The sequence below is a fragment of the Pseudorca crassidens genome, chromosome 10 (genome assembly GCF_039906515.1).
Source record: "Pseudorca crassidens isolate mPseCra1 chromosome 10, mPseCra1.hap1, whole genome shotgun sequence".
Classification (NCBI taxonomy): domain Eukaryota; kingdom Metazoa; phylum Chordata; class Mammalia; order Artiodactyla; family Delphinidae; genus Pseudorca; species Pseudorca crassidens.
In genome coordinates, this window is record NC_090305.1 from 68,433,505 (window position 1) to 68,445,777 (window position 12,273).

At 42.5% G+C, this 12,273-nt stretch overlaps 1 protein-coding gene across 2 annotated transcripts in view; it reads right to left on the reverse strand.

Moving 5' to 3' along the window:
* QRICH1 (glutamine rich 1) overlaps positions 1 to 12,273 on the reverse strand; it is a 55,005-nt gene that overhangs the window by 12,245 nt on the left and 30,487 nt on the right. For both annotated transcript variants that reach the window (XM_067754346.1, XM_067754348.1), the window contains exon 3: positions 4,909 to 5,949. In XM_067754346.1, the coding sequence (XP_067610447.1) occupies positions 4,909 to 5,949 (1,041 nt within the window). The remainder of the gene's footprint in view (positions 1 to 4,908; positions 5,950 to 12,273) is intronic.

Consider the following 12,273-nt stretch of genomic DNA (forward strand, 5'->3'; position numbering starts at 1 on the left):
CATCTATCTACATTGGGAACAAATTCCCTTGAGCAATTTTCCAAGCCAGGGCCTACTAAAGGGCTGAAGAAAGCCAAATCATTCAAATTGAAGGCAAAATAATTTATTCATGACACAAATTTGCTTATCAATAAATAAAAATAAAAACTACCCTACTAGCTTTGATATAAGATACATGATCAAACAAGGAAATAAAGAAATACCAGTGCTAGGCCCTTAAATGTCTGTCAACCCTGGAGCTCCCCTCTAGACACACTTCTCAGTTCAACTACCATTCTCCTTGGTGAGTCTCAACCACCTTCCCAGTTTAGATCTCCATGTTTGTGGAAATGATTGCTAACTCTGTGACTCTAAGCTAGACGGTCCCTTAATATACCCAGTGGGTACTGTACATCTCCAGCTGAACATCTGAAAGCCACCTCACATTAACATCTACGGAGAGAATTCATCACTTTGCCCATCCAGAAGTATTCTCCTCAGAGCTCCCTCTCTTACCTTGTTCAATGGCAACACCATCTACCCAAGCTAGAAATCTAGTAGGAGTCTGACTGGGTAAGTAGGTGGGGGCCAGAGGATTTAGGGCAGTGCTTCTCTGTCTTATTAGCCAGGGTCCCTTCACTGTGTGCCTCCACCCACTACATGTAACACTCCGAATCATCCCGACAACGAAAATTCTTCTACACATGTTCAAATGTCTATCAGTAGGTAGGGGAAGTAGAAGTCTCATCCAGGTTGAAAACTACTGATTCAAGTAAGGCCTTCTACACTTGGTGTAGAGTTTTTCCTATTTGTAATGGAGACCTTAAAAGAGTTTTAAGTTGGGAAGTGACATAATCTTACATTTTAAGGAAATTATTCTTGAGCTGTAGAAAATGGATTAAAGAGCAAAAGTGGAAGTAGGTGCTGGTGGCCAAGACCAGGATGGTGGCAGTGAAATGATTTAGAATCAATGTGGCTTGCTGATGAATTGGCTGTGAGGAGTACAGTAAAGCAGACTCAAGGATCTCAAGGATGACTCCTGAGTTTCTGGCTTAAACAAATGGGTGGATGATGGTATCACTTTTTGAGATGGGATAGTTTTTGATAGTAGTAGAGGGGATGCTAATGAAGTGCTGAGATATGTTTAACAAATGCAAGTAAATAAATAAGTAGGCTGCTGAATGTATGGGAAAGGTCCTAAGGGGAAAGGTACAGTCTAGGGATAAAGATCTGTGTGTTAATGCAGTACATGGTATAAGACATGGGCTCTAGAGCCAGCCTGTCCAAGGCTGAATGCCAACTCTCCCACTTACTAAAAGGTGGCTTTGGCCTTGTTGTTTAATCTCTCTGTGCCTCAGTTTCTTCATTTGTAAAATGGAGATAGTAGTACACACTTCTTAAGGTTGGTGTGAGAATTAAATGAGTTAATATATGCAACACTAAGGACAGTGCCTGGCAGATAGTGTCAGTGATTATCACCTTCTGCAGCAGACATCTAGAGGATTCTGAAAATCATGACAATGGAGAGAAATCCCTTAGGGAGAAAAGAGGGTTAGTACAGAGCTTTGAGAAACAACATGTATGGCTCAGACAGAAGAGAAGGAGGCTTCAGCAAAGTCTCCTGAGAAGGAAAAATAACCAGTGGGGTAGGAGGAAGACCAGGAGTGCATAATAACATGGAAGTCCAAAGGAGAGTTTCAAGAAGGCAGGCATGGTCTGTTGTGCTGTGTGTTGCTATAAGTGAGATAAAAACAGACACGTCTGTTGTATCTGGCCACGGGGAGGTAGGTCACTGATGACCTTAACAAGAGCAGACCCAGTCATGAGTTGAAGGGAAAACTGGTTAGCAAGTAGAGTCAGCCTGTGCAGATAATCCTTTTGAGAACTCTGGGAATAAAGTAAAGTGGAGAAATAGGGGAACAGATGGAGGTGGGTGTGAGGTCAAGGGAGGGAGGTTTAGCCACAAATCTGGTTTTAAAGATAGGATATAAAAGAGCTTTCAAAAAGGGTATGCCAGGTGAAGGAACACATCAGCGCTCCTTAGGGTTCAACTCACATCACAGCACAATTATCTTCCCATGGGCTACGAGGGCTCCAAGGGCAGACTCTCTTATTCACCTCTGTTTCCCAGCACCTAGAACAGAGCCTGATAAGGAGAGCAGAGGGATATTTGTGGTGTAAATGGACAAACTCATCTTTCCTGCATGATGGGTATTCTTCCCAATTTTTCTTTTTCTGGTAATAACCCTTGACATACGTCGCTATAAGACTTTGCCAAAGGAGACACAGCCTCTGAAGAACATGAAGAATGCTAAAATGAACTTACTAAAATGAACTCTAGAAAAGATTTTCCTGCTGAAGGGCCCAGATGTGCAAATTACAAGCAGAGCCCAATGAGCAACAAGAGTCCTGAATTGCAAATTGGAACATCAGGCCCAGGAGAGCAGAGGAGAGGCCTGATATGCTCCATCCCTGTCAGCAAAAGGTCAGCACAGAGCACCATTACAAGTCACCTGTCCGGTCTCTCCTATATGCAATCAATTCTACACACCAGTAATTGATTCTTCTTATTACCACGACTCTTAGGATTCTGGAAAATTTTCCTACCACAGATCGTATCAGCTCTTCACTTCGGGAAGATAGCCCCTTTGCCCCCTGTACTAAACCCTCTCCCATGGTTCTCCTCCTCTCATGTTAACCTAGGCCATATCACTTGTGTCCACCCCTGGCTCTTATTCATCCTGCTCCATCCTTCTGTCAATCTAAGCTATAAACTAGAGATCAAATGCCATTTTTTCCACAAAGATACCTCTGCTGACATTTAACCTAGATTGATTTCTGAATTCCCAGCTTGACTTTGTGTGTGTAGCACACGTTGTCACACTTGATTATGCTGCTTTATACTTTACAGAAACAAATCATATGTTCTCACTTCCACTACACTATAAGCTACCCGAAGCAATGACACTGTCTTGTTCTACTTCTAGGCCTGACAGCTGGATATTTAATAGGTCCTTAACAAAGTCACTTAAGATTAACATACTGTTGCCTCTATGAAACCACTCGGTCAGCTTTTGCTTACCCAATCATTTACGTCTTGAGTTTCTGAGTGTGGTCCCTGGTCTAACAGTGCTTTGTTTGTGCCAGCTCCCTCACATGCATTCCCAGAGCTCCTGTGCTGAGGCACACTACCTTCACCAGTCCCATGAGACCAGAGGCCCTCCATCCACTCTAAATGTCTGCTAGACAAGGGACCAGAAACTTTACTAACAGTCTTAAAAGGTGGATCTGTGATAGCCTTAAGAAGATTAACAATTAGAAAAGATAAAAGAGCCAAGCAATTTTAAAGTTAAAATTTCAACAGTTCTGGGCTTTCCTGGTGGCACAGTGGTTGAGAATCCACCTGCCAATGCAGGGGACACGGGTTCGATCCCTGGTCCGGGAAGATTCCTACATGCCGCAGAGGAAATAAGCCTGTGCGCCACAACTACTGGGCCTGTGCTCTGGAGCCCACGAGCCACAACTACTGAGCCTACGTGACACAACTACTGAAGCCCGTGCGCCTAGAGCCAGTGCTTCACAACAAGAGAAGCCACCACAATGAGTAGCCCCCGCTCACTGCAACTAGAGAAAGCCCATGCGCAGCAATGAAGACCTAACGTAGCCAAAAATAAATTTTAAAAAAGTGCCTCTTTTAAAAAAAATTTTTCAACAGTTTTATTTTTGCAACTTTTCTATAAATCTAAAATCATTTCAAAATAAAAAGTTAAAAAATTTAGCTCAGGGCTTCCCTGGTGGTGCAGTGGCTGGGAGTCCACCTGCCAAAGTAGGGGACACGGGTTCGAGGCCTCGTCTGGGAGGATGCCACATGCCATGGAGCAGCTGAGCCGTGTACCACAACTACTGAGTCTGCGCTCTAGAGCCCACGAGCCACAACTGCTGAGGCCTGCGCACCTAGAGTCCGTGCTCTGCAACAGGAGAAGCCTCCACAATGAGAGGCATACACACCGCAATGAAGAGTAGCCCCTGCTCGCCACAACTAGAGAAAGCCCGTGTGCAGCAATGAAGACCCAACACAGCCAAAAATAAAATAAATTTATTAAAAAAAACAAAACAACTTAGCTCAACATAGCTGCCATGACAGAAAACTCAATTAACCATGGCTTGTCTTAACTATTTTTTAAGGAACGTAAAAACACGGTTGGAAAGTCCCACTGCATAAGGGGGCTTATTCAAGACTCCCAAGATGATCACTTTTTTTTTTTTTGGGGGGGCCATGTTACATGCCTTGAGGGAATCTTAATTCCCCAACCAGGGATCAAATCCATGCCCCCTGCAGTGGCAGTGTGGAGTCCTAACCGCTGGATCACCAGGGAATTCCCCAAAGATGATCACTTTTAACAGGCCCACCAGAAAGTATTTTAGATCTCATAATTCACTTATACTGTGTCCAGTGTAGTCCATCTTTAGATGACAACTAAAGGAGGAACAATTTAACACCCTCTCAACTGTGAAGAGTTTAGAGCCTGTGTGCTAAACTACAGGGGTTCCACTAGATCTGTTCATTTGTGATGCAGAAAGCAGCTTCTGGGACAGAGATAACACTTGGGGTGACCCATTAGTCTCTACCTAGAAGTTTACCCTTCCTAAAGAGATCACAAAAAAAGCACTCCAGGCATCTATCCCCAAAGCAGTTACTGGTCATTTCATTTACCTTCAGGTACCAGGCTAGAATTCCTGCCGTTCCACAGCTTCACTTGCCATTCCTGTCCCCTCTCCCCAACTCTAATTAAAATACTAAATACTGTATTACTGCAAGACCAACGTCATTCCTGTAAACAAGCCAGAGGCGAAAGAGATTACCAGGCAAGTTCTGTGTTGCACTGGGCCCTGAGGGAGCAGGCTGCCCTACAGATAAGTCTCACTTACTGAACAAGTAACCTGGAGCTGCTGCTGCTGCTGCTGCTGCTGTGGTGGCGGTGGCGTCTGTTCCTGGGGGGTTTGTTGTTGTGGCTGCTGCTGAGGGTCCCATATATGGACAGTCTGAGCTGTATTCTGGTATGTGCCTGCCACGGCCTGCACAGCCACTGGAATGTGGATGTTGCCATTCATGAACTGTGCTGGAAAGAGAGAGTTTGCAAGGGTCTGCACTACCTCTTCATGGGAGTTTTTCACTACAGACGTGGTGCCCACCATCTTCTCCTTGTCATCCTCCAGCTTTACAGCTGCCAGGGCTGTGGGTGAGCCACTGACGTGAACTGCGTTGTAGGCTTCCTGGGGAATGGCAATGTGAGTAATGCTCTGCTGCTGAGGGTCCCCCCGGGGCTGGGCAGAGTAAACAGGTATGGTCCAAGTTTCTCCTGTAGGGCTGGTAATGGTCCCAGTGGCACTGTACAGGTGGGCACTGTCTACTGTTAGTAAGTCGGGCCTCAAAGACACATAACTCTGCTGCTGGCCCTGTGGAATGGCCAGCACGGTGGCCACCGGCTGCCCTGAGATGGCGTAGGACACAGTGATGGGCATGTCCACTTTGCGCTTCTTCACTGGCTGGAGGACACTGGCCGTGCCAACCCGCCGCTCCCCTTCCCGAGGTGAGCCCTGCTGGGACGGTGGTGGGGAAAGGGCACCCACAGTCTGGATTTGGATCTGCTGACCCCCAGCAAGAGACTGGCCAGCCACCAGCTGAGCCTGGATCTGTTGATGTGGGATGTGCTCCTCTGGGATCTCTGCAGCCTGGATCTGCTGGGCCGCCTGCATGTGCTGCACCTGGATCTGGGCCGCCTGCAGCTGCGAAGGGCTGGGGCTCTGCAGAGATGGGGTCTGGATGGAGGGGGCTGTCGGCTGTGCTGCTTGGCCTTGGATCTGCACCTGGACATGGATGGGCTGCTCAGCAGGTTGGTGAACGGTGAGCTGCGGGGAGAGCTGCTGAGCCGAGACCTGCTGCGGAGACTGCTGTACCTGCACCTGTACCTGCAGCGACAAGATTCACCAGTGAGTGAATAGGGCAACATCGAGAATCCAGCCCCGAAGGGAAGAAGAGATCTCAGACGGGAACCCTGGGTAATGTGAAGAGGAGGGGCCGCCATACCCAAGGCTTCTGAGGAGGCCATAATCTCCAAAACCATAGGCAAAATTCTCCAGCATCACACTCTGAATGTGTTGCATTCAGAGCAACACATATCCACCTGAGAGCAAGCAAGACTATCAAGTGGGAAATATCAAAACTTTTGCTCATTTCTTGACTTCCTTTTTAAAAGTAACCCCTTTTGTTTTTGCATACTGACATAGTAGTACAAGTATACAATTTATAAATATATACTTAGGCGTATGATCAAAAAATAGTTTATCCATGTGGTTAGTAACAAAAAGTGTGGGAATCTTGTTCTAAAAGGTCAGAAGGCATTCAATTCCCAACTCAGGATCAAAACTACCCCCACCACAGACAAATAGTAAAAAAACACAGTAGAGAAAAACAACAACAACAACAACAACAAAAACACAGTAGAGACAAAATGTTTGAAATCTCTTTTGGAGATACCTCCAACTTTGCTGCTAAAATATGGGCACTGTTGAATGATTCTTTAGAGTGCTTATTTAAGACAGCATTGTTTTAATAGAGAAGCCACAGATTCCTGATAATTTAATCTAAGGTTATTATATCCTGACCCATGCATTTCTGATAATAATGCGGCTCATGTCCTATTTGCAGTTACTTCAGCATACAAAACAGCACGAAAAGATGCTACGTATAGTATGTAATTTTAAAAAAGAAAAGGTTTTTCCATCAGACACACATACCTAAATTACTCTGAACTCGGACTTCCCTGGTGGTCCAGTGGGTAAGAATCCACGCTCCCAATACAGGAGGCCTGGGTTCAATCCCTGTTTGGGGAACTAGATCTCATATGCATGTCGCAACTGAGTTTGCATGCCACAACTAAGAAGCCCACATATCGCAACTAAAAGTCCACATGCCACAACGAAGATGCCACGTGCAGCAACTAAGACCCAGTGCGGCCTACATAAATAAATTAAAAAAAAAATTACTCTGAGCTCATGTAGGAAGGAGGAAGGTATAAAATAAGAAGGTAGATCAGTGATTATATACATCACAGAAGATAACCAAAGATGGTGCTGGGACAACTGGCTATCTATGTAAGAAGAATGAAGTTGGACCTCATCCTCACAACATACACAAAAAATGGGAGAGGATCTGAACAGACACTTCTCCCAAGAAGATAAGCAAATGGCCGGTAAGCACATGAAAAGTTACTTAACATTGTTAGCCGTCAGGGAAATGCAAATCAAAAGCAAAATGAGATACCATTTAAACCCAGGAGGTTGACTATAATAAAAAAAAAAAGATAATAGGGACTTCCCTGGAAGTCCAGTGGTTAAGACTCCACGCTTCCAATGCAGGGGCATGGGTTCCATCCCTGGTCGGAGAACCCAGACCCCACATGACGTGTGGCACGGCCAAAAAATACAATTAAAAAAAAAGTTTTTTTTAAAATAATAAAAGATAACAGGGACTTCCCTGGTGGCACAGTGGTTAACAATCCGCCTGCCAATGCAGAGGACGAGGATTCAAGCCCTGATCCGGGAAGATCCCACATGCCGCGGAGCAACTCAGCCCATGTGCCACAACTGCTGAGCCTGCGCTCTACAGCCTGTGAGCCACAACGACAAAAGCCCACACAACTACAGCCTGAGCTATGCTTTGCAACGAGAAGCCACCCCAATGAGAAACCTGCGCACTGCAACAGAGTTAGCCCCCACTCGCTGCAACTAGAGAAAGCCCACGCACAGCAAGGAAGACCCAACACAACCAAAAATAAATAAATAAATAAATAAATAAGATAACAAATGTTGGCAAGGATGTGAAAAAACTGGAATTCTCATACACTGCTGGTGGGAATGTAAAATGGTGTAGCTGCTTTGGAAAAAAGTCTGGCAGGGACTACCCTGGTGGCGCAGTGGTTAAGAATCTGCCTGCCAATGCAGGGGACACAAGTTTGAGCCCTGGTCCAGGAAGATCCAACATGCCGTGGAGCAACTAAGCCCATACGCCACAACTACTGAGCCCGCAAGCCACAACTAGAGAACGCCCACACGCAGCAACAAAGACCCAATTCAGCCAAAAATAAAAATAAATAAATTTATAACATACTTTAAAAAACAAACAAACAAAAGTCTGGCAGATCATCAAAAGGTTAAACATAGCATATGACGAAGATATGAAAACCACACCATATGACCTAGCAGTTTCACTCCTAGTTATATACTCAAGAGAAACAGAAACTATACTCATGTAAAAACTTGGACATGAGGGACTTCCCTGATAGTCCAGTGGTTAAGAATCTGCCTTCCAATGCAGGGGACGTGGGTTCGATCCCTGGTCAGGGAACTAAGACCCCACATGTGGCAAGGCAACCGAGCCCATGAGCTCAAGATCCCACGTGCCGCAACTACTGAGCCCAGGTGCCACAATGGATAGCCTGCACGCCACAACGAAAGATACCATATGCACAACTAAGACCCAACGTGGCCAAATAAAGAAATTAATAGATAAATATTTTAAAAAAGAACTTGGACATGAATGTTAATAACAGCATTATTTAAAATAACCAAAAAGTGGAAACAACCAAATATCTATCAATGATGGATAAATAAAATGTAGTACTTCCATACAACAGCATGTTGTTTAGTAAGAAAAACATAAAGTTTTGATAAAATGCTACAACACAGATGAACCCTGAAAACATTATGCTAAATGAAGTCAGTCACAAAAGACTACATATTGTATGATTCCATTAATATGAATGCCCAAAACAGGCAAATCTATAGAAATAGAAAGTAGATTAGTGGTTATCCAGGACACAGGGACTGGGGAAAATATGAAGTAACTGCTAATGGCTACAGGGTTTCTTTCTGGAGGTGATGAGAAATGTTCTAAAATTGATGTGGTAATGGCAGCACAACTCTGTGAATAGACTAAAAACTACTAAGTTGCACGCTTTACATGGAAATGACTGAATTATTTGATATGAGAATTACATCTCATTAAAGCCACTACTGATTTAAAAAAAAAAAAAAAAAAAGCAAGGAAGAGGCTGTGTAAAGAGCATAGGCCTTGGGACTTCCCTGGTGGTCCAGTGGCTAAGACTCCACGCTCCCAATGCAGGGGGTCTGGGCTCATTCCCTGGTCAGAGAACTAGATACCACATGCCACAACAAACAGTTAGCATGCCACAACTAAAGAGCCCGCATCTCACAACTAAAAGATTCCGTGTGCTGCAATGAAGATCCCACATGGTGCAATGAAGATCCCATGTGCCACAACTAAGACCTGGCGCAGCCAAATAAACAAATAAATAAATATTAAAAAAAAAAAAGAGCATAGGCCTTATGAACAGACTTTAAGTGAACAGACTTGAAGTGATGATGTACTTTCCTGGCTGTGAGTCCTCTAAGTTTCAGTTTCCTGAGGTACAATAAAAAGGGGGAGAATGCCTACCTCCTTACAGAGTTGTCATGAGCATAAAATAATGTTTACTGACACATAGTAGATGTTCAAAAAGTAGGTTTTCTTCCTCATAAGCAATATTTCTTTACACCAGTGAGTCTCAAAATGTAGTTTCCAGGCCAACATCATCATCACACTGGCAATTATCAGAAATACAAACTTTCAGGTCCCAGCTCAGAACTATTAAACCAGAAACTCTAGGAATGGGCCCAGCAATCTGTATCTTAACAAGTCTTCCAGGTGACTGATGCATGCTCAAGATGGAGAATCAGTGCTTTATACCAAGGACTAGAGGAAATGGTGAAGCCAATTACTACAAAAAAGCAGTTTTCAAGCTCTTTGGTCTCAGCACCCTTTCAAAAAATGATTGAGGACCAACCCCAAAAAGCTTTTCTTTACACGAGCATAGATAACAATTCTTACTGTATAAGTAAATTAAACTAGGAAACTTAGAAAAATATTAATTCATTAAAAATCACCACATAGAGCAGAAGCAAGAAGAACTACAATTCTGCAGCCTGTGGAAGGAAAACCACATTCACAGAAAGATAGACAAAATGAAAAGGCAGAGGACTTTGTACCAGATGAAGGAACAAGATAAAACCCCAGAAAAACAACTAAATGAAGTGGAGATAGGAAACCTTCCAGAGAAAGAATTCAGAATAATGATAGTGAACATGACCCAGGACCTTGGAAAAAGAATGGAGGCAAAGATCGAGAAGATGCAAGAAATGTTCAACAAAGACCTAGAAGAATTAAGAACAAACAGAGATGAACAATACAATAACTGAAATGAAAAATACACTAAAAGGAATCAATAGCAAAATAACTGAGGCAGAACAACAGATAAGTGATGTGGAAGACAGAATGGTGGAATTCACTGCGACAGAACAGAATAAAGAAAAAAGAATGAAAAGAAATGAAGACAACCTAAGAGACCTTTGGGACAACATTAAACACAATAACATTCACATTATAGGGGTCCCAGAAGGAGAAGAGAGAGAAAGGAGCTGAGAAAATATCTGAAGAGATTATAGTCGAAAACTTCCCTAACACAGGAAAGGAAATATCTACCCAAGTCTAGGAAGTGCAGAGAGTCTCAGGTAGGATACACCCAAAGAGAAACACGCCAAGGTTTTTACCATCAAATTGGTAAAAATTAAAGACAAAGAAAAATTATTGAAAGCAGCAAGGCAAAAACAACAAATAACATACAAGGGAACTTCCATAAGGTTAACAGCTGATTTCTCAGCAGAAACTCTACAAGCCAGAAGGGAGTGGCATGACATATTTAAAGTGATGAAAGAGAAGAACCTACAACCAAGATAACTCGACCTGGCAAGGATCTCATTCAGATTTGATGGAGAAATCAAAAGCTTTACAGACAAGCAAAAGCTAAGAGAATTCAGCACCATCAAACCAGCTCTACAGCAAATGCTAAAGGAACTTCTCTAAGCGGGAAACACAAGAAAATAAAAGCACCTACAAAAACAAACCCAAAACAATTACGAAAATGGTAATAGGAACATACATATTGATAATTTCCTTAAATGTGAATGGATTAAATGCTCCAACCAAAAGACACAGGGTCGCTGAATGGATGCAAAAACAAGACCCATATATATGCTGTCTACAAAAGACCCACTTCAGACCTAGGGACACATACAAACTGAAAGTGAGGGGATGGAAAAAGATATTCCATGAAAATGGAAATCAAAAGAAAGCTGGAGTAGCAATACTCATATCAGATGAAATACACTTTAAAATAAAGAATGTTACAAGAGACAAGGAAGGACACTACATAATGATCAAGGGATCATTCCAAGAAGAAGACATAACAATTATAAATATATATGCACCCAACACAGTAGCACCACAATACATAAAACAACTGCTAACAGCTATAAAAGAGGAAATCGACAGTAACACAATAATAGTGGGGGACTTTAACACCTCACTTACACCAATGGAGAGATCATCCAGACAGAAAATTAATAAGGAAATATAAGGTTTAAATAACACAATAGACCAGATAGATTTAATTGATATTTACAGGACATTCCATCCAAAAACCGCAAATTACACTTTCCTTCTCAAGGGCACATGGAACATTCTCCAGGATAGATCACATCTTGCATCAAAAATCAAGCCTTGGTAAATTTAAGAAAACTGAAATCATATCAAGCATCTTTTCTGACCACAATGCTATGAGATTAGAAATTCATTACAGGGGAAAAAATGTAAAAAACACAAACACATGGAGGCTAAAGAATACATTACTAAATAACCAAGAGATTACTGAAGAAATCAAAGAGGAAATCAAAAAATATCTAGAGACAAATGACAATGAAAACATGACGATCCAAAACCTATGGGATGCAGCAAAAGCAGTTCTAAGAGGGAAGTTTATAGCAATACAAGCCTGCCTCAACAAACAAGAAAAATCTCAAATAAACAATCTAAACTTTCACCTAAAGGAACGAGAGAAAGAAGAACAAACAAAACCCAAAGTTAGTTGAAGGAAAGAAATCATAAAGATCAGAGCAGAAATAAATGAAATAGAAACAAAGAAAACAATAGCAAAGATCAATAAAACCAAAAGCTGGTTCTTTGAGAAGATAAAGAAAATTGATAAACCTTTAGCCAGACTCATCAAGCAAAAGAGAGGACTCAAATCAAGAAAATTAGAAATGAAAAAGAAGTTACAACGGACAAGGCAGAAATACAAAGCATCATAAGAGACTACTATAAGCAACTCTATGTCAATA